At 37.9% G+C, this 18031-nt stretch overlaps 1 protein-coding gene across 9 annotated transcripts; it reads left to right on the top strand.

Annotated features, from left to right (window-relative positions):
• Positions 1-555: 555 nt before the first annotated feature.
• Positions 556-17736, top strand: LOC309891921 (interleukin-1 receptor-like 2). Of its 9 annotated transcripts, XM_082784866.1 has the most exons (13): positions 1373-1420; positions 1759-1802; positions 2661-2845; positions 5620-5689; positions 8647-8896; positions 9215-9407; positions 10215-10377; positions 11178-11243; positions 11799-11919; positions 14011-14159; positions 14453-14596; positions 16007-16168; positions 16672-17736. In XM_082784866.1, exons 3-13 carry the CDS (start codon positions 2798-2800, stop codon positions 17058-17060), a joined length of 1755 nt encoding a protein of 584 aa, XP_082640992.1. In that variant the 5' UTR covers positions 1373-1420; positions 1759-1802; positions 2661-2797; the 3' UTR covers positions 17061-17736. The 9 variants fall into 9 exon arrangements, with proteins under 9 accessions (XP_082641000.1, XP_082640993.1, XP_082640996.1 ...); XM_082784874.1 differs by lacking the exons at positions 1373-1420; positions 1759-1802 and adding an exon at positions 556-688 and having other exon boundaries at positions 2661-2754; XM_082784867.1 differs by lacking the exons at positions 1373-1420; positions 1759-1802 and adding an exon at positions 556-688.
• Positions 17737-18031: the final 295 nt, after the last annotated feature.

Below are 18031 nucleotides of genomic sequence, written 5' to 3'. Positions count from 1 at the left end.
GCAGTAGAACAGATTATGGAACCCCTCACTTGTCTTTATGATAAACAGATTTGAACCCACAGATGTTTTTTGTTAGTGCAAAATAACATGGAAAGTAGAAAACTTACATAAAAATAATTTGACCTTAAGCAGTAAGTGCGTAAGAAACATTTTCAAAATGAAATACGGGTATAATTGCTGACAAAAGACAGAGGAGGTGACTGCGTAAATCCTTAACTCTTTACTGAGCCAGGAATGAGTTCATTCTCTGTGTTCCTCCCAACAGGATAACGTCTGGAGCTGTTACAACACGCCTGCAGCCAGCACTAAGTACCTTCCTTTGGTGGAGGGCAACATACGCAGGCATAGCAGAGCTTCGGCTCTTATCTTACCTCATCTAATCTGTGGTTGTCATGTGGTGAGCAGGATGGTAGAATGTGTTTGTATTTGGTAGATACAGTTTAGAAACAGTGCCAGAAAGCACAACAAAAATAAAAGCAGGGTGGGACAAACAGGATAAGCAACGATTATTCTCCACAGCTTTCCTGAAGTGTTTATAACTGGCTTAGCAAGTTTAGCAAATGTGTTTACGATGTACTTTTACCAAGAATGAGAACCTGCCTCGGCAGTCCCAAAGTGCCTGTGATTTCTGATTACTTTGGAAGGAACCTAGGAACGTGCTTTGCTCTATCTGACCATGTATTTTCAGGTAAGTTAATCAGCAAGCTACAGCGGTAAAATGCTTGTGTCTGATTCTGTACTGGCTGTGTGGTTTTGAAGAGCTCTGAGTCCAGCAGTGGCGTGTGAGTGAAGCAGAGAGCCCCACACACTGGCGTATTGTGAACACAGCGCTCCTAGAGCAGCCGCAAGCCAAGTAACCTCCAAATACCCCATCAGGGCTACTTTGTACGTGCTGAGTTTGCAGGTAAAAGCTTGGCAGTGAGATGGGACTACACCAGTATGTTCACGTTTGAGCCACAAAATAGTTCAGCGTGACACACAGCATGACCAAGCTGTTAAGGCAACCTCTTGAAAAAGCTAACAAACAGCTGGTGTCCCCGAGGGGCTCCTTCTGGCGCCTCCACCTTGAAGGCACACCGTCTCCTCAGCTACAGAAGCGTGCTTCTGCCACAGCGATAAGAAGCTGCCTGTGATACAAGAAAAAAAAAAAAAAAAAAAAAAAACAAGGCAAAAAAATAGAAAAAAAAAAAAAAAAGTCCGTGACAGTCTGTTGTGATTGCAGCTGAGGTAACAGCTTGCCGGGTGGGGAGGGGAGCCCAGCCCTGACGTGGGGCTGCCTCACCACCACCATCGCCGCTGCCTGCGAACAGTGGAAAGGGAAGAGGAGGCTTCACCGGCTGGAGCTGCCCACAGGACGGGGTGAGGGGCCCCTCTCACCCCTCTCAGCCCCTACACAGACTGCCAGGGAGCCAGGCAGCAGGTAGACAGCAGTGGGGTTTCCCCTGGGAGCCCTCGGAGCTGTCAGGGGGATGGGGGGATCAGGAAGGTGCCCACCAGCCTGAGCTAGGTGTCTGGGAGCAGGGCTTGGGTAGGGCAGCAGCTGATGTGAGCTTGGAGCAGGTACCCATGCTCTTCTTGTCAGTCGTGTTGCAAGTCATTTGGCATCAGCAGGGTTGGGATAATCCCTCTTTCCCTCCAGGAAAATCGGTACAGGTGTACAGGTAATCTTCCAGGTCCTGTTTTTTTGGGGGGGAGAGGGTGCAGAGACAGGGGGCAGGGTGGTGTCTCTGACCAAAGTGTTGTCTTTTGGCTAAACAGGGCTGGAAACTGTTTACAAGCAGGGGTGAAATATTTCACAAAAGGTCAGTGTTTTCCTCCGCGAGTAATGCGTGGTTTAATCTGACTTAATTTCGGAGAGGATTTATACAAGTACTTTTTCTCTGAATTTAAGCGTTGGCTCCTGGGCTGGATCGGTGTGCGTAGCCCATCACAGCGCCGTTGGCTTGCTCAGCACAGGCTGGTTGGGGACCGGGAGTGCCATTATGCTCAGGTCCTCTGCCCCACTCACATGCGTGTTTCGAGGAATAGGTAAAAATTGTAATGCTGTAAAGCATTTTGGTCCCCTGCGTGGCAAGGGATGTGGGTGATTCACAGAAAAATGGCTAAAAATAGATCACAAATGAAAGTCCTGTTTCCGTAACCACCTCTGAATGGGTGGACTAACACAGCTCTCCAGCGTCAGCTATATTGCGAGCACAGGCATTTGCTGCAACCGGGAGGGACTTGACAAGTTCTCACGAAGAGTCAGGGCAGACTGTGCAGTTAGAAGCATTTAAGGTAGTATGTATGTATATACATTTTCTGATTTAAAATATTTGTGGGTTTATGTAAAAGAAATGGTGTCATAGTCTTGTGTGTGTTAGTTCTCTTCAGTTCCAAGAACAGGAGTGTTACACATTTTAATCCATCTGTGTGTTTGAACAAGACATTCAAAGAAAAAGTGCTGTGAGTGTGCAGTAATTACTGAAAGCCATGATTCTTCAAAGTTTTGATGAGACTATGTTTGTTTTTTTATTATTATTTTATTTTTATTTTTTTATTTTTTATTTTTTATTTTTTTAATTGAGTATATCTACTTTGAAAGGGATAAACAGAAGTGTCTTTCAGACATTTCTGCCTGTCCGTCTGTCTTTTAAACTGATGAGGATATTTCCTTTCAGGGTGAAACTGTGGACATGGCCTCAGATACAACGATTTTTTCCCCTTCTGGAGAATTTGGGCAAAAATAATAGCAGCTGAATTCTGTCCTGAATGGTAAAGCTCTACAGGTCACTTGCAGACTCAAGATGTGGACAAAATGGCTGGGAAAAGGGAGAAATTTAACTGTTTGCCATGGCATAATGTGGTAGGAAAAACATTTGCACTTGATTCTGCAGTCATACTTTATTATTTTCAGCATGATTTATGAAAACATGTCTACAGAACAGAGCCTGTTTTGCTGTCAGATATAACTTAAATATAAATGGATTTTTTTTTTTCAGTGTGGGTCCCCTCAGAGCAGTTCAAGTGCCTGGTTTTACACAGTGCTATATACTTGCAGCTCTTCCATGTTGGCAACAGGGCAAGTTAAAAACAAAACAAAACAAAACAACAACAACAAAAAAGAACTATTTAGAAAGAACATTGAACTTATAGAGGAGGGACCTGAATGACTGTTCTTCAGGATATGGCAAAATACTACCGCTGGATAGTTTCTGAATCTGCTGGTGAGGCAAAAACTGCTTGGAAAGCATATTTGAGACAGAGTAATATGGTAAGGTAATAGAACAGAGCTTATTAAAAAATGATTCAAAAAGTTATAAAGAAAATACCTGGTCAAAAGTGGAGTCCATTCAGTCCTGTTTTCTCTCTAAATTATTTCCATTAAAATATTTTAATCTTCTTTAAAACTAAAATATAGAAATTTTAAGAAAGACTGTCTACTCATCACATTTAGTCAAGAAAGGTGGAGTTTTGTACAAACACACATGAAACGCCTCTGGTGATTTAGAGCATAATGTGTTTCTTTTTATGCTCAGTGTTCTTGTGGGCACTTAACTCCTTAAAGCTAAGCAAGAAAAGACGTGCCTGGTAATTAGAACGGAAATTGCAATGAGGGAAGAGAAGGGGAGGAAGGAGCAAAGCAGGCATTGCAAAAAGCAGTGGGTATGACTCAATGTATGGCGCACTCCAGAGTCAGTTTGGTGAAGAAAGACACAGATTCGGAAGCATCATATTTGATTACTGTTTAGGTTGGTGATTAGCTAAAGATTTTTAACATCAGGATGGGATTCTCCTGATTGTTCTTCAGCTCGTATAACTGCATTTTTCCTTTCATAGCTGTGTAAAAAGTGTAGTAGGTATCTGCAGAAGGTAGCTTTCAAGAAGAGAATTAGCAAAATTTTCAATGCATTATATAAGGATGGAGTCAGCATTAACTTTTGTGAAGGGAAGTCACGGCCCACAAACACTACAAGTGTATTAGAAGTGTAGATGTGTATGTGAACACACTGGCTGCAGAAGACATGGTTAATATAATCTGTCTTAATTTCCAAAAGGCATTCAGCAGAGCACTCAGTGAAACCAGACTGCTATGGTATATGTAGTCTCACATGTATAAATAAGTAGTTAAAAGATAAATGCTCAGTTTCTGAAGTGGAGGAAGATTGCCAGTGAAGTCCCAAGTGAACCTTTTCTGTTCAGCCTATTTTTTTAATGATCTGGACAATGCAGAACTGTTGCAGTGGCAGAATTCACTGACAATACAAAGTTATTCAGGGTAAAAAGTGGAGGTGTTAATTGCAAAGAGTGTCATCAAGATGTCACGATAGCTATGCAGGTAAATGTAAAGAAAATTTTAAATGAAAACATATGGGTGAAATACTAACATCACATACAGAGTGGCTGACTGGGCTTCCCTGACTTTTTAACACTCAGTGATGCGATCACAGGCCCATGAAAATATTAGGTCAATACTTAGTCGTAGTCAAAGAATGAATAGAAGTTTAGAAATTACTATGAAGTTATTAGAAATTAGTCCAGAATAAATAATTGTTTCCATTCATAAATCTGTAATACATCTATGTTTTGATGACTGGATGCCACTTCTGTTTTTTCCTCACCATCTCAGGCAGGCTGTAGTGTACCTGGGGAATCACACTGAGGGGATGAGGTTGGCAGGGACCTCTGGAAGCCACCTCATCCAACCCCTGCTCCAGCAGGGCCACCCAGAGCAGGCTGCCCAGGACCATCTCCAGGTGGCCTTTGGAGATCTCCAGGAAGGTACAGAAGATGGTGGCAAAGATGATCAGATGTATGAAATCAGGCTCCATCTAAGGGACAGTTAAAAAGATAAAAACTAACTTGTAAAAACAAAAACTGGGGAGGAGTGTGCTAGAGATGTGGAAAATTCTGAGTGCTTGACAAGCTGAATAGGAAATGATCACTATTTTTTTTTTTTCTCTTCTGGTATAAAAGTTAGGAGCTGTCAGATAAAAAGAGCAGATAACAGGCTCAAAACAAGCCAAGGCAATTTTCTGTGTCAGTATTTAAAATCTGTGGCTCCTTGCCATGGTTTCAATGGCTTTGGAGGTTGTTGGACTAGTTTCGTGGGAAAAAATCTGCTGGGGGCTATCAAGTATCTAGAGACTGACTCTGGCATAGCTTCCTAAATCATGATTTGATGGATTCTAGGAGACTATTCCAGAGGAATGTCTGTATATTCTTGTTCTCTTGCACTTTATTTCCCAAGACATCTGATATTGGCCACAGCTTGAGACAGGATATTGCTTTTGAAGGACCTCTGATGTTGCTGGCATACACATTCTTATGTATAGCTAGTTGCCTGTCACATTCAATCAGAATTGAGCCTTCCTTTTCTAAGAGAAAACGTGTTATGTAGTGGGGTGGCCTCGTAATTATTGCTTTTTAATCCTAGAGATGGTTGTATTTTCCTGTAAGGTAGATGGTTCCTTTTAATATGCTACAAACATGTGAAGTGAATACACTTATATGAGAAAAGTACAGTTGTCAAAAGACACTGAATATGTTATAGAAACTGTGTAATGCAAATGTTGATTTTCAGTTGTGGAAATTTATATTGGAAAACAGTAATTCAAGATTTTCTTTCCTTTCCTGTAGGGAAACATTACAGCAAAAACATTACTATCCTGCAAGATCACAACAGCATTTCTGTCTTTAATTATTGCAGGTAGGTTCATTGGTGGCTATGGAATGCCTTGTTTGGAAACTTAACTTTTCACATACGTAATAGTAATTTTCTGTGAAAATGGCTGAAAATTAAATTTAATGGTGAAGGTTAATTTTATGTGCTTGCTGGAAAGATTTTTTAAAAACATTTCTAAAAGCAGGAGCCTGTAAAGTGTGATATCTTATGTACTATCTTACACAAAATCACTTAGGTTGTAGGTGACCTCTTGAGATCATCTAGTCCAATCTTCCAGCTCAAAGAAGGGTCAGCTGGAGCAGGTTGCCCAGGACCATGTTCAGTTTTGTTTTAAACATCTCCACAGATGGAGACTCCACAACCTCTCTGAGCAACCTGTTCCAGTGTTTGATCACCCTTATAGTAAGAAAGTATTTTCTTGTGTTCAGATGGAATTTCGTGTGTTTCAGTGTGTCTCATGCCTATTGTCCTGTCAGTAGGCACTGCTGGGAAGAAGCTGTCTCCCTCTTTTTCATTCTGTTCCATCAGGTGTATAAGTTTACACATTGATAAGATCCACTCCACCACCAAGCTTTCTCTTCAAGTTGAACAGTCCCAGCTCTCTTGGCCTCTCTGATGCTCCAGTCCCTTAGTCATCTTTGTGGCCCTTCACTAGACTCCAGTAAATCCATTTCTCTCTTGTACTAGCAAGTGCTACTCCAGATGCATCTCACCATTGCTGAGTGCAGGAAGGATCACTTCTCTCAGCCTGTGGGCAGCACTCTTTCTAATGCAGCCCAGGACACCTTTAGCTACCTTTGCCATGACCAAGCATTTCTGACTTATGGTCTGCCAGGACCTGAAGGTAGTCTGGAGTCTCCTGGACCCTGAGGGGATTCTTCCCCATGTACAGGACTTTGCATTTACCTTTGTTGGACTTCAGGAGATTCCTGTCAGCTCATTTCTGCAGCCTGTCGAGGTACCTCTGAATGGCAACACAACTCTCTGGTGTATGAACTGATGAAAGGAATTGTAGTTCTAACTTTCCAAAGTGTGTTCATATGACTTTTTTCCATGTTGGAAAATACAGCCATTTGACAATTGATACAATGTCTAGATTTTTGTAAAACTACAAGAGTATTCAGTTTAATTTCTGCCCTTCAGTTGTCAACCAAGAATCCAGTGCATGTTAAAACTTTTCAAATGGATCAAATGAGTTGCTGTAATAATCTTGTCTTGCTACCTAGAATCTTGCTGCAATGCCAGATTGTTAGAAGAAAAACACTCTGAATTTCCATTCCTTGAGTTTCTATTGTCTGTGGATGGACAAGTTCCTACACTCACCAGTCGTTTGGATATTTTGTTTTTGAAGCTAAGTTAAAATAATGGTCAGCATTAGGGGAGAGGGATTTCAGAGAATGTAAAGCAGGAAGTGCTCAAAATATGATACTATTTCCAAGCCTTAGGACTTAGTGGCAGAAAAATGCATCAATTTGTGTGGCCACAGCAAGTAATTACTGGTCTTCATTTCATAACCATCAAAGTTATGGAGCAATCTGTACAGATATCTGAGCTATTCAGTGTCTTGTTAAGTAATTTGGTATGCATGTAGGATATATGCGTGTACTAGATGGTGAGAACATTAAGGTAGAAATTCTTGGGAAAAATACTACTTTGACATCTCTGGATGCTCTCTGGAATCATTATCTGTGTCTTCACTGATGGTCAGAAAAGCAGAATTTTAGGAAAGAAATACATTAGAAAACAAGGCTTTGTTATGCCTTATATAACTTCATGGTAAATGTGCATCAGTTGAACTCTGCAATTCTGATTATTCCATCTGGGAAAGACTGGGTCAAAATAGGCAAAGAAGTAGGTGACAGTGTTGTCTGAGATGTGATGGCTTCCATATGAGAAATCATTAAATGAATGAGGATTCTGAGGTAAAGAAAAGAGATGACATAGGGAAGGTGTGGCAGAGGTCAGTAAAATCATGACTACAAGAGAGTAGGCAAATAATGGAATGTTTATGTTGTCATTTCTCATAACAAGAAATAAATGATACCCAGAGAAATAATAAAAGGCAATAGTATTTCATGAAGAGCATGAAAGGGAAGAGAGGGGCCAGAAACAAACTATTAATTTACACATCCTGTCCTACTTTACTTTCTTATACATATGGAACTGACTGTTATCAGAGACAGGCTTTTGGACTGGACAGATGCTTGCATGGCCGTGCATGGCTGTTCTTGCATTCTAGTAAAACAAGTTATTTTAGATAAATAGTACTGACTCTGGAATGTGACCAGCGTATCCCGAGTTGCTGCTTTTTTTGTTGTACTGACAAAAAAATAAAATAAAATAAAATAAAATAAAAATTCTTGTGGTGTTGCTCTTTTCCCATCTGAATCTCCTTGGGTTCAGGGGAAAGAAAATGAGCTCATCATAAGTGCTTGTAAAAGTTCCTCTCTAAATGCTCATAAAATGAGGGATGAGTTGAAATTTCCATAGCAAATTTAATTCTTGTACAACTGCAACTTTAACTTTTATTGTCCTCTTAGGACATTTGGGTACTGCAAGTTTAGTCTGCCTTAAAAACTTACTTTGCCTATACTTAAGTGAAAGTAGCAAATAAAGACACTAAATTTGAAAAATGTGTGTGCACATGTGTATTATGTGAGTGAAACAGACTGAAGAAATGCAAGGACTCTAATCATTTGCATCTGAACTAAACATACAAATGACAATCAGCTACAAAGTGATTCTGTTAAACATAGAAGTTGCACTTGGAAAACAGCATTTCACTTCAATAGCACATCTGTATATTATTGAATAATGCTCTCAACTCCAAAGACAAGGGATTATAATTGTATTTTAGTAAATGACGTAAGAATGAAGGTGAACACTACAATAAACTTAGTAAACATGATCAATGATCAGTAGTTCAGTGTATTCTTTCCCAATGTTTGAGGTTTTCTTTAACGTTTATCTCTTTCCTTTAGAGAAATATGAAGCCTATGATGTGATGTTTAGGCACAGTCTTGTGCCTGCTGGGCAGCCTCTTGCTATTACATGTTCTCTGGAAAAGAGCTTGAATGTTAAAAGTGGAGACTACAACTTAACATGGTATAAAGTTGGTAACCAGACAGCTGTGCCTAGAGACAAACTTTCTAGAATTCATCAGCAGAAGAATTTAATTTGGTTTCTCCCTGCAATGTTAGAAGATTCTGGAGATTATGAATGTGTCATAAGGTGATGGTTAAAAAAATTAAATTGCTATAGAAATGAGTTGCAAATGGAATAACTTTTAAAAAGCAAGTAGGATTTTTGGGGTAAGAGAAATACTAAATAAGAAGGGAGAAGAAGGGGGAATATGTTCACAAAAACTAACTTTATAGTGGTATTGGGGGATGTAAGTCTTTTTTTTTTTTTTTTTTTTTTTTTTTTGGTAGGCAAAAGTAAATCTATAAGAGAAATTATAAATTGTAGTCCTCTCTTTCTCTTCCAAAAAGAATACAATACATTTTTGAGTTGGAAAATATGTCAAGTAGCTTAATTACGTTATGTTAGTTGCAGGAATTTGACAAGCTGCAGCAAAATGTCTACAAAAGTAACGGTTTTTGAGAGGATTGATGGTTCATGCTTAAACAAAAAATTTGCTGTAGAGGAGGTGGTATTTACTTCATCATCTGCAAAGGTTGTGTGTCCACACTTGAGTTACTTCAGGAATGAGAAGAATATTCTGCCTGTTCGCTGGTATAAGGTAACAATACCCTCTTTTTTACTGACATAAATTATTTAATTATTATATCAATTATTTAAAATATAAGTAACTGAGGTTTATGAATTGTAGGAGAAAAACTACATATTTATTATAAATGTGAGAAAGAATATTTTAGAACAACTGGAGGAGGGGGAATAAAACTTTCATCTTCTAAAGTTATATACAATTTTTTTTGAATAATGGGATAGAAATTCAGTTTAAATGTAGCTTTGACCCATATATCCACTAGGTGGCATCTTTTAACCTGGTAGTGAAACACTGTCATTCATTTCTTTTGCGTGGAAACAGTAAGTGCTTTGTGAGACAAAACATATCCATTGTGTGTTCAGTATTGTTCCATCAAATAAATGTCATTTTGTATTGTTTACAATTATTTTATGGCTACTTCTGTTAAGAACATATTGCCTTCTCCAGCATTACTGCCTCATGCCTGTGCGATCTATAAGATACTGAGAATATTTGAGTACTTGAAAAAATTAAGTCTAATTATTGAGTGATTCTTCATTAACAAATACTTTTATAAAACCTGACCCCTCCATGTCACTTCCTTATTTCTCTCTTTTATATATATATATTTTTTTTTTTTAATATGAGAATAATGGGTGTATCTGTGAATTAGAAACCCAGAGTCAAAATGAACTGTGGTTTGCTTTTATTTTAGCCCCCTTCCCCTTCCTCAGGCCGTACAAGGAATCCATCCTTATGTTGTGGTCCACTGAAAGCTCAGATTGCATTAAAGAGTTACAAATCATGTGATAGTGATGTGAGTTCTTTACCCATGTTTAGGACTGTCAGCTATTAAAAGGGAGAAGGTTTGCCTTTTTAAACAGTGATCTTGTGATTTTCAATGTGACTGTGCAAGATCAAGGAAACTATACTTGCAAAACAACATATATCTACAATGGAAAGCAATATAACATTTCACGAGACGTTATTCTGACTGTAGCAGGTAAGTAGATAAATTCACTTTTTGTTTATAGCAAGGACTCTACAAAACTTTGTCCAGGTTTCTAATGACAGTTAAAAGATTCAATTTGTGGTAGACACACATAGGACAATTAGTTTGCACCTAAAAAAGGGAAATAAATGCTACATGAGAATTTATATATTTTAATCTACTGTTACCACTCTGTTGACTACTCTTCCTTTGTAACTTGTACAGAGAAATAAACTTTCCAGAGTGTTGCATGCCTAGTACTAATGTAAACATCTAAACAGGAAGGTTGGTGTTGTACTTCCTTTAGATAGTGCTCTGGGCAGAACTGTAAGGCCTTTAATGGAGTACAGAAATTTAATTTCACCTTTATAATATTGAAAGTCTAAAACAGATAAATTGCAGTCTAAAATTATTTATCTCCAGTTTGTATCTGTGAGTTGCTGGCTGATAAGCTAGCCAGACTGTAAAGTGGTAATAATATAGATATTTACCCATATCCTTCTCTGCACCTCTGTGTACAATATTACATGATTTATATGTCATGGAACAGAGAGTCTGTCATCACCATGATGACATCAGATTAGTAGCACTACATTTTGGAAAGGGTGGAGTGAAGAATAGTTGAGCTTCAAGTCACAAGAAATATGACTGTCTTAGATATGACACTGACTATTGAGTGATGTCTGTTGTAAAATTGCTGCCAACCTTGTCCATAGGACAGGGTGTTTTTAGGTTGTTGTTTGGTTATAGAGCATAGAACAGGCTGCAGCTGTCCATGTTTTTCTGAAAAGGACTTTCTATCTTTTGCTTAGTGAGCCCACCAAAAAAGCCTCCAGAAATATCTTATCCACGAAACAACTCCATTGAAGTGGAACTTGGTAAGTAATTTTCCCTATAAAAAATATGATTTTGTATCCTAGTGAAAATTCACGCCCAAGAAGAGTGTGTGCTTGTTTTCTTTAGACAAAAACTAGTTCGGTGACCAGAACAGTTTCTCCTTTACACCCTGCAGTCTCTTGCAGGAGAAGTGTTTGGGGGTGGGAAGGAAAGAGACAAGGGATATTGCTTAAAAAGCCATAGAAAAGCCATAGGGAAATTTCTCAGATGCGATGAAAGTTATAGGGAAACTAAGTGAATCTCTGTCACATCCATTGCTTTCCATCACTCTGAAAGAGGTTCTGAAAACAGATCCATCTTTGAATCTGCAGGGAAAGTGATACCACAAAGGGAGACATCTTCCTGATTTGGTCTCTTCCATCCTATCAGTCTCTTTTTGAAACAGCACATCACTGAATGTATAAGCACTATTAGAGGAGCTTTTCTGAAAGGGTGTGGGGCCTTCCTTAGCTGGTCTGTATGGGAGTCTGTGAACAGAACTGTATAGCTTTTAGAGTATGAAAATTAACTTTTCACTTTGTAACACAATTTTATAGGCTCACAGGTTACAGTGGATTGCAATACAACAGGTGCTGATGGGTATGAAGTGTTTTGGACAGGCAACGGTGTGTATATTGATGTATTTTATATGAGCAGAATTTTTGCAAGGCCTTATGAGTAAGTATATTTTCAGATTAGAAAATACTGGGTTGGCAACTAAAGTGGAACTTTCTGACTCTTGCCTCCTCCATTTCACTTTTGGTTTGATGTAGAAACTTGAAATGTAGTAGGTGCATGGATTTTGTGTGAATTATGTTATTTCTGGTCATTATAAAAACCTGTCTAAATTTATGACCTTGGGAAAAGGTGACCTACAGAGGCGTACAGTCTCACAACTGTAATGCATTTTCTGCTGAGCAAGTTCTGGCCCAGAGGACCGAGACCTCTTTCAGTGGGGTCAAGCATGTCCTGCCACATGATCTTCAGACTGTCTCTCCGGTGTTCTCCTTGTCCTTCCCATCTACCTCTCTGAAAGGTTACAAGAAGGATAAACTGTGCTTTACAGGAGAAATTGAGACTTCTAGTTTTAACAGTCTTGAGTTAGAGAAGTGTAACTGCGATCAGGTAGAGAGCTAATGGAAGATTTTGTTGAGGATGTGCACTGAAGCTTAGTGGAGTGAGAGGAGAAAAGGAAGACAGATTTCCATGATGGGTTGGGGTCTGAGAGGAAGACTGAGATTTGGACTGAGTGAAGCAATTGTGAGATAAGGTGAGGATGAAAGGAGGGAAATGGAGTTAGGAGGGAAAAAATTAGACCTGACTTGGAAAGGCAACTAAAAGTGAAGCAGAAGGAAGTCTGAAAAAGTGTCACAGATACGATTGGTTGGGAACTAAGGTACTGAAAGCTAGCTTTTTTGTCAACCCTCATCTCTCGGTGGTGCTATGAAGAATAAATGTGATTGCTTTTATACGTTCTCAAGCACCATCTGTGAGGGAGAAACTGATGAAGAAATTAGAATGATATCTTCAAGGTAAGAATATGGTTCTGAGAAATTATTAAGTCCTCATTGTAAAACAAAGGGGGAAATAAATGCTGAATTCTTTTAGTGCTCACCTAGAGAAAACCCTATACAGAAGTCATATCTTATAACGTCATAAGCAATTGTGATGTCATAAACAATTTGACCATAATACAGTCATTGAGCTGATATCATAAAAGTGATGTTATTTTTTTATATTTCCTAACACTTAAATGGTTGTCTTGTTATATTTGCAAGCATAATATTCTCTGGATCTAGTCATTTGTATTAATGACATTGATTCATTTACTCCTTACAGTGTTCAAACTGCTATAACCTATTGGTCATATACAGATTTGTGTGGTCCTGTATGTGGTTTCTATGATTTATTTCAAGCCTTTTTTTATTATTATTTTGCATTTGAAGTGGTAATTAGAGTATGTTTTAAAGGACGAAAAGTTATTCGCTAACTAGTCTGGTTAGTTAATTTTGCATTTGAGATCTACTGTTAATGAGGTAGTAATATCCCTTATTTTGCTGATTGTTAAAAAGTTACTTAGTTTGAACATCAGTCACACATAACAGAACATGACTAATTGAATGTGCAGCTTTAATTTTTTTTTTTTGTGCCCTTATGCAATGGGAATAACTTGTTGTTACAACATTGCATGTTGTAATGGTGCAGCCTGATGTTATAGCTGTTCAGAGTCTATTCTGATTCTTGGGATGAAGCAGCAGTGTAGATCCTATTTCCTGCAGATGGAATGCATCATGAGTTAGTGTTGTCTGCTTTGGTTGACAACTTCATTGTCTTCCCTGTCCCAGAGCTGCTCACCAGAAGATGATGTCCTTGTACTGGGGCCACTTGTTAAGTCATTTCATGTTGTGCAATTTTCTCTTCAGGCAAGCACTGGGGCTCTCCACAGGGGCTGAGAACCCCCTGTAACAAGAGGGGGGTTTATGTTTGTAAGATACATGTTTGTACTGTAGTCTATATATATCATATTTTTTGGGGAATCAGCTCCTGATAGGATTGGCTCATGTTTTCTGATGTCTATGCTAAACCTCAGTAAGAGGCCCAACTGCTGTTTGGGTGTCCCTCATGTAATGTAGTTACTCATCTGCTGTTACTGAAGTTCAGTTGACATTTGCAGATAGAAGTGACCATTGTCATGTTTCAGATATTAGTAAGGAAGCCATTACAGAAAGGACTGTGTTTTTATGTCTCAGTTTGTCATCTTTTGCATAGGGAGGAAACTTCTTATGATGGACGCCCTATCTATTCTGTGAAGCTCATAATTTCAGAAGTGAATAGTGAAGATTATGAACAACCATTTGTCTGTCAAGCTTCAAATGCCTTTGGGCAGGTTGCATCCTATATTATACTAAAACACAGAGGTAAGGACTACTGCTATTTTTTGTGGTCTTTGTATCACTTGACTTTCCTGGAAGGGGTTTTGACACCAAATGCTCATAAATCGCATCAACAGAATGCACAAGGATTACTCTTTGTGTATTTATGCATGTCCCCCATGCATATGGGAGGAGTCGCTGTAGTTATATATTTATCATTATTAAAATAATAGGTGGAAATGAAAAATATGAAATTCAAATTTGTATTACGTTTGTGTGAAAGATCAGATTTGGACAAATTCAACATTTTCTTTTTATTGTTATTATATTTTGTGCAGTTCCTGATACACGAACATGGCTGATTGGAGGGCTTCTCTCTTTGTTGATTTTAACATTTATTATTTTAATAATCTATAAGATTTTCAAGATTGACCTGGTGCTTTGGTACCGGGATTCTGGATGTGCCTTTGTAAGTAAGGAAGGTAAGTGAGTGTGACTAATTATGTTGTAACTAGCCTATCGATTTTTTTTTTCATTTACCTTTATTTATAAGCAATAATATGATTATTTAATAGAACATATTTGGAATTTCCTTGAGAATTATTCAGATATGCTCTGAAAGATTTTTTCAGTCATGTGGGTGAAATATGTAATCATAATTGAGGTGATAAACACTGAAGAATAATTAAAACAGTTATGATGAGTTATGGTCAGAAAGAACTCTATATTTTTTTCCCCAATTAGCATGTTGCACTCACTTTTCTGTAAAGTAGTTTCTCTGTGTGTAGATTTGTGGTCACTGATGATGATCAATAGGTGTCAGCAGAGCTACATCCCATAGACTAGCTGTTTAAAAATGTGCATTAAATATTTATAGTAAAAATGAGACTCCCATTTTCTCAGAGAAAAGCGTTGGTTGATTTGTTTGTTTTTGCGCAACTTCTCTGTCTTACTCATCACTTTTCCTATAAATCCTGCAAGTTATGATGGTTACATGCCAAAGAGAAGAAATTATACTAGTTGTCTCTTCTGTGATTCAGTGTTTCTATTACTTATTATGTGTTATCTATTAAATATGTGTTTCTGTTGATGTAGTGTAGATAAATACATTGAATGAGTGTGAAAAAGTGGGAATAAGTGCAACATAGTTTATATTTTGCTTGGGCAACCCTTAGAATTTGATTGTCTGAAGTTCCCCGGAGCTTGAAAGTAAATGGATTATGTGCAATAAGATAGTAAACATTTAAAAGCTGAGTTTTCCCAGTAATTTTTAATATTCTAATGGGAATATAAAATCAAAGAAACTATGTTTCATAACTTGGTGAGCAAAACTTATCTTGTTGAGTTAAATTTGATTTTGCTTTAGTTTCTTCACTTCACTCCTGTTTATTATGCAATATTGACTCTCAAAACTTCAGGCTTTTTCTGGTCTCTATCTGCCTTTTACTCACATAATTATTAGGAAAGAATTGCCGTTTTTCCACCCTTGCTGGTGGTTCATCATAAGTGGAGAGAACTGCTGTTGGGTTTGTTTCAGGAGAGGTGGCGAAGAAAGTCCTGCAATAAGACAATTTATTAATGTCCTGGCACTTGTGGGGCTGGGGACTCCTTCCTGCAGACCCCAGGGTCTTGCATCCAGCTCACTTGCTGGCAATGTTCTATCCCATGAAAGGAAAAAGAGATCAGATTCTGTGGTTCATCATCTTCCTTTTGACCTGTAGAGCATTTTAATGTTTTGCTGTTATTCTGTCAGGCAGGTGTGAATAAATCCCTCATTACTATTTTTTAAATAGTTTAGAATGAAACCTTGTAATAGAAGGAAACCTTGTAATTTCCTAATAGAAACATGCTTCTTCCTTTCTGTTTAACAGAAACATTTGTGTTTGTTTTAGATGGGAAAATCTATGATGCGTATGTCCTGTATACAAAAGGCAGCGGAGGCAGCAGCTTCTGTCATCTGGAAACCTTTGTTCTTGGAATTCTCCCCAGTGTTTTAGAACAACAATGTGGATATAATCTCTTTATATTAGGAAGGGATGATTTACCAGGAGAAGGTATGGTTTAATTAGCAGAATTAATATGTTGGGGTTAGAAGATTACATATACAACCGAAAAAAAACAGCTATTATTGTAAAGCAAATTTAAAACTAAGTTCTTGTTGTTGTTGTTGTTCTTGTTTATTTGTTTGTTTTTATATGGAGAATTTGATCTCTTGTCCATTGGATAATATGTTAATTTCTAATAAGTTGTTGTTTTTGGTGGTGGTGGTGGTTTTCCATATTCAAATTTCTGTTTTGATGTTATAAGCACCTGCATTTTCTTTCTAATGATAAACAAGCTCCTGGGGACTGAAGAAAACAATTTTTGTCAGCAATTTTATGCAATGGACTTGAATCATGGATGATAGTTGGGAGATCTTAGACCTATCAGTTCTTTCTCTGAGCTAGTTATTATTCCATATATATAATATACATATATACACACATAAAAATTTAAAACTATGAAATATTTTGCATCAGTTATAAAGTTTCTATGCAAACTTTGATTGTTCTTTCAGCTGTGGTCAGTGTTGCTGATGAAACCCTTAAGCAAAGCAGAAGGCTGATAATTATTTTGGCATCGGAAACACCTAGTTGCCTGTTAGAAGATGCTTGTGAACAACAATTAGCTATGTACAATGCTCTCATCCGTGATGGGACTCAAGTAATTCTTATAGAAATGGATGAAATACTGGACTACACAAGCATGCCAGAATCAGTCAGGTACATTAAGCAAAAACATGGGGCTATCCAATGGAAAGGAGACTTCTCAGAAAAATCTTGTTCAGCAAATACAAAATTCTGGAAGAATGTACGCTATCAGATGCCATCTAAGAGAAAAATGTCTCATTCTGAAATTTATTTATTGCGCCAAACTTTGAACAGTTCCACCACGAAGGGAAACTAAGACCCACTTACTAAAATAATACTGCAAAGGTAATTCTAAAACGCTTTCTACAGAAATTCTGTGTGTTATGAACAGTGTTTTCTTCAAGGAGTATGAACTACTCATCCTGTCCCCAGATTATATCCCTAATTGGAAAATTCTGTGCAACTTTGTTTCTGTTTGGGCTATGGATAGTGACACAATTTATTGTGTTGGCCTCAACCAGACATTTGAAGTAAGTATGCAGATGTTGTTGGACTGTTAAATAGTGGTAATCTACAGAAATGAAATATCCACTGAAGAACCAACCTTGAAGTCCATCTGTTTCCTAATTCAAACTGCAGATGATAAATTAAAAACATTTGTGTAGGCTGCATTTTCCTAGTCTTTTTGTTCTTCTTGTTGCCCCTCTGTGGTTGTCTGACTTCCTCATTACCACAAGAATTTGTACTGTGCAAGTTCTGGGGGCCCTTCCTGAGCAACAGTCCTCATCATTGCTTCTTTAAAGGGATGGGGAAATATATGACATGGCAGGTATATTTTAAACTCCTCATGATACTGCATGCATTTCAGCTGAACAGTTGATTACCAAATGTGTTAGAGGAACGGAATGAAATCCACGACTTCTTAAACATTTATTGAATAATCCTGTGAGAACTCATACATGTTTTTTTTTTTTTTTTTTTTTTTTTTTTTTCCTAAACTTTGAAATGGTCAGGAAAATGAAAATATTTCAGGTTTCTTGCAAACCCGAAGCTTTCTAGACTGTGCTGCTACTCAGGAAATCATGGCAATAAATCATATCTTATTTACGGCCAAAAAAATAATAAAAAAATAGAGGCATGTGGCTTTATCTACTTGGAAGTAGCTTTGTACTTCTAGGCACTTCTTTGTACTTCCATTGTTTTATGTGTATCACCATGAAAAGGGGAATGCTACTTCCTTTCCAAGATGGTCTGAAATAGCAACAGTTTTCACTCTCCACCCTTGAA

Source organism: Aythya marila (assembly GCF_965140915.1).
Source record: "Aythya marila genome assembly, chromosome: 1".
Taxonomy (NCBI): domain Eukaryota; kingdom Metazoa; phylum Chordata; class Aves; order Anseriformes; family Anatidae; genus Aythya; species Aythya marila.
Note: the sequence above shows the minus strand (reverse complement) of the source record. Positions and strands in the feature narration are given on the sequence as shown.

Coding starts and splice junctions, on each gene's coding strand:
- LOC309891921 (XM_082784867.1), top strand. CDS start 2,798: ATGGCTGGGAAAAGGGAGAAATTTAACTGTTTGCCATGGCATAATGTG. Junction 11,244..11,798: donor CTCCATTGAAGTGGAACTTG/GTAAGTAATTTT, acceptor ACAATTTTATAG/GCTCACAGGTTACAGTGGAT. Junction 14,160..14,452: donor TATTATACTAAAACACAGAG/GTAAGGACTACT, acceptor TATTTTGTGCAG/TTCCTGATACACGAACATGG.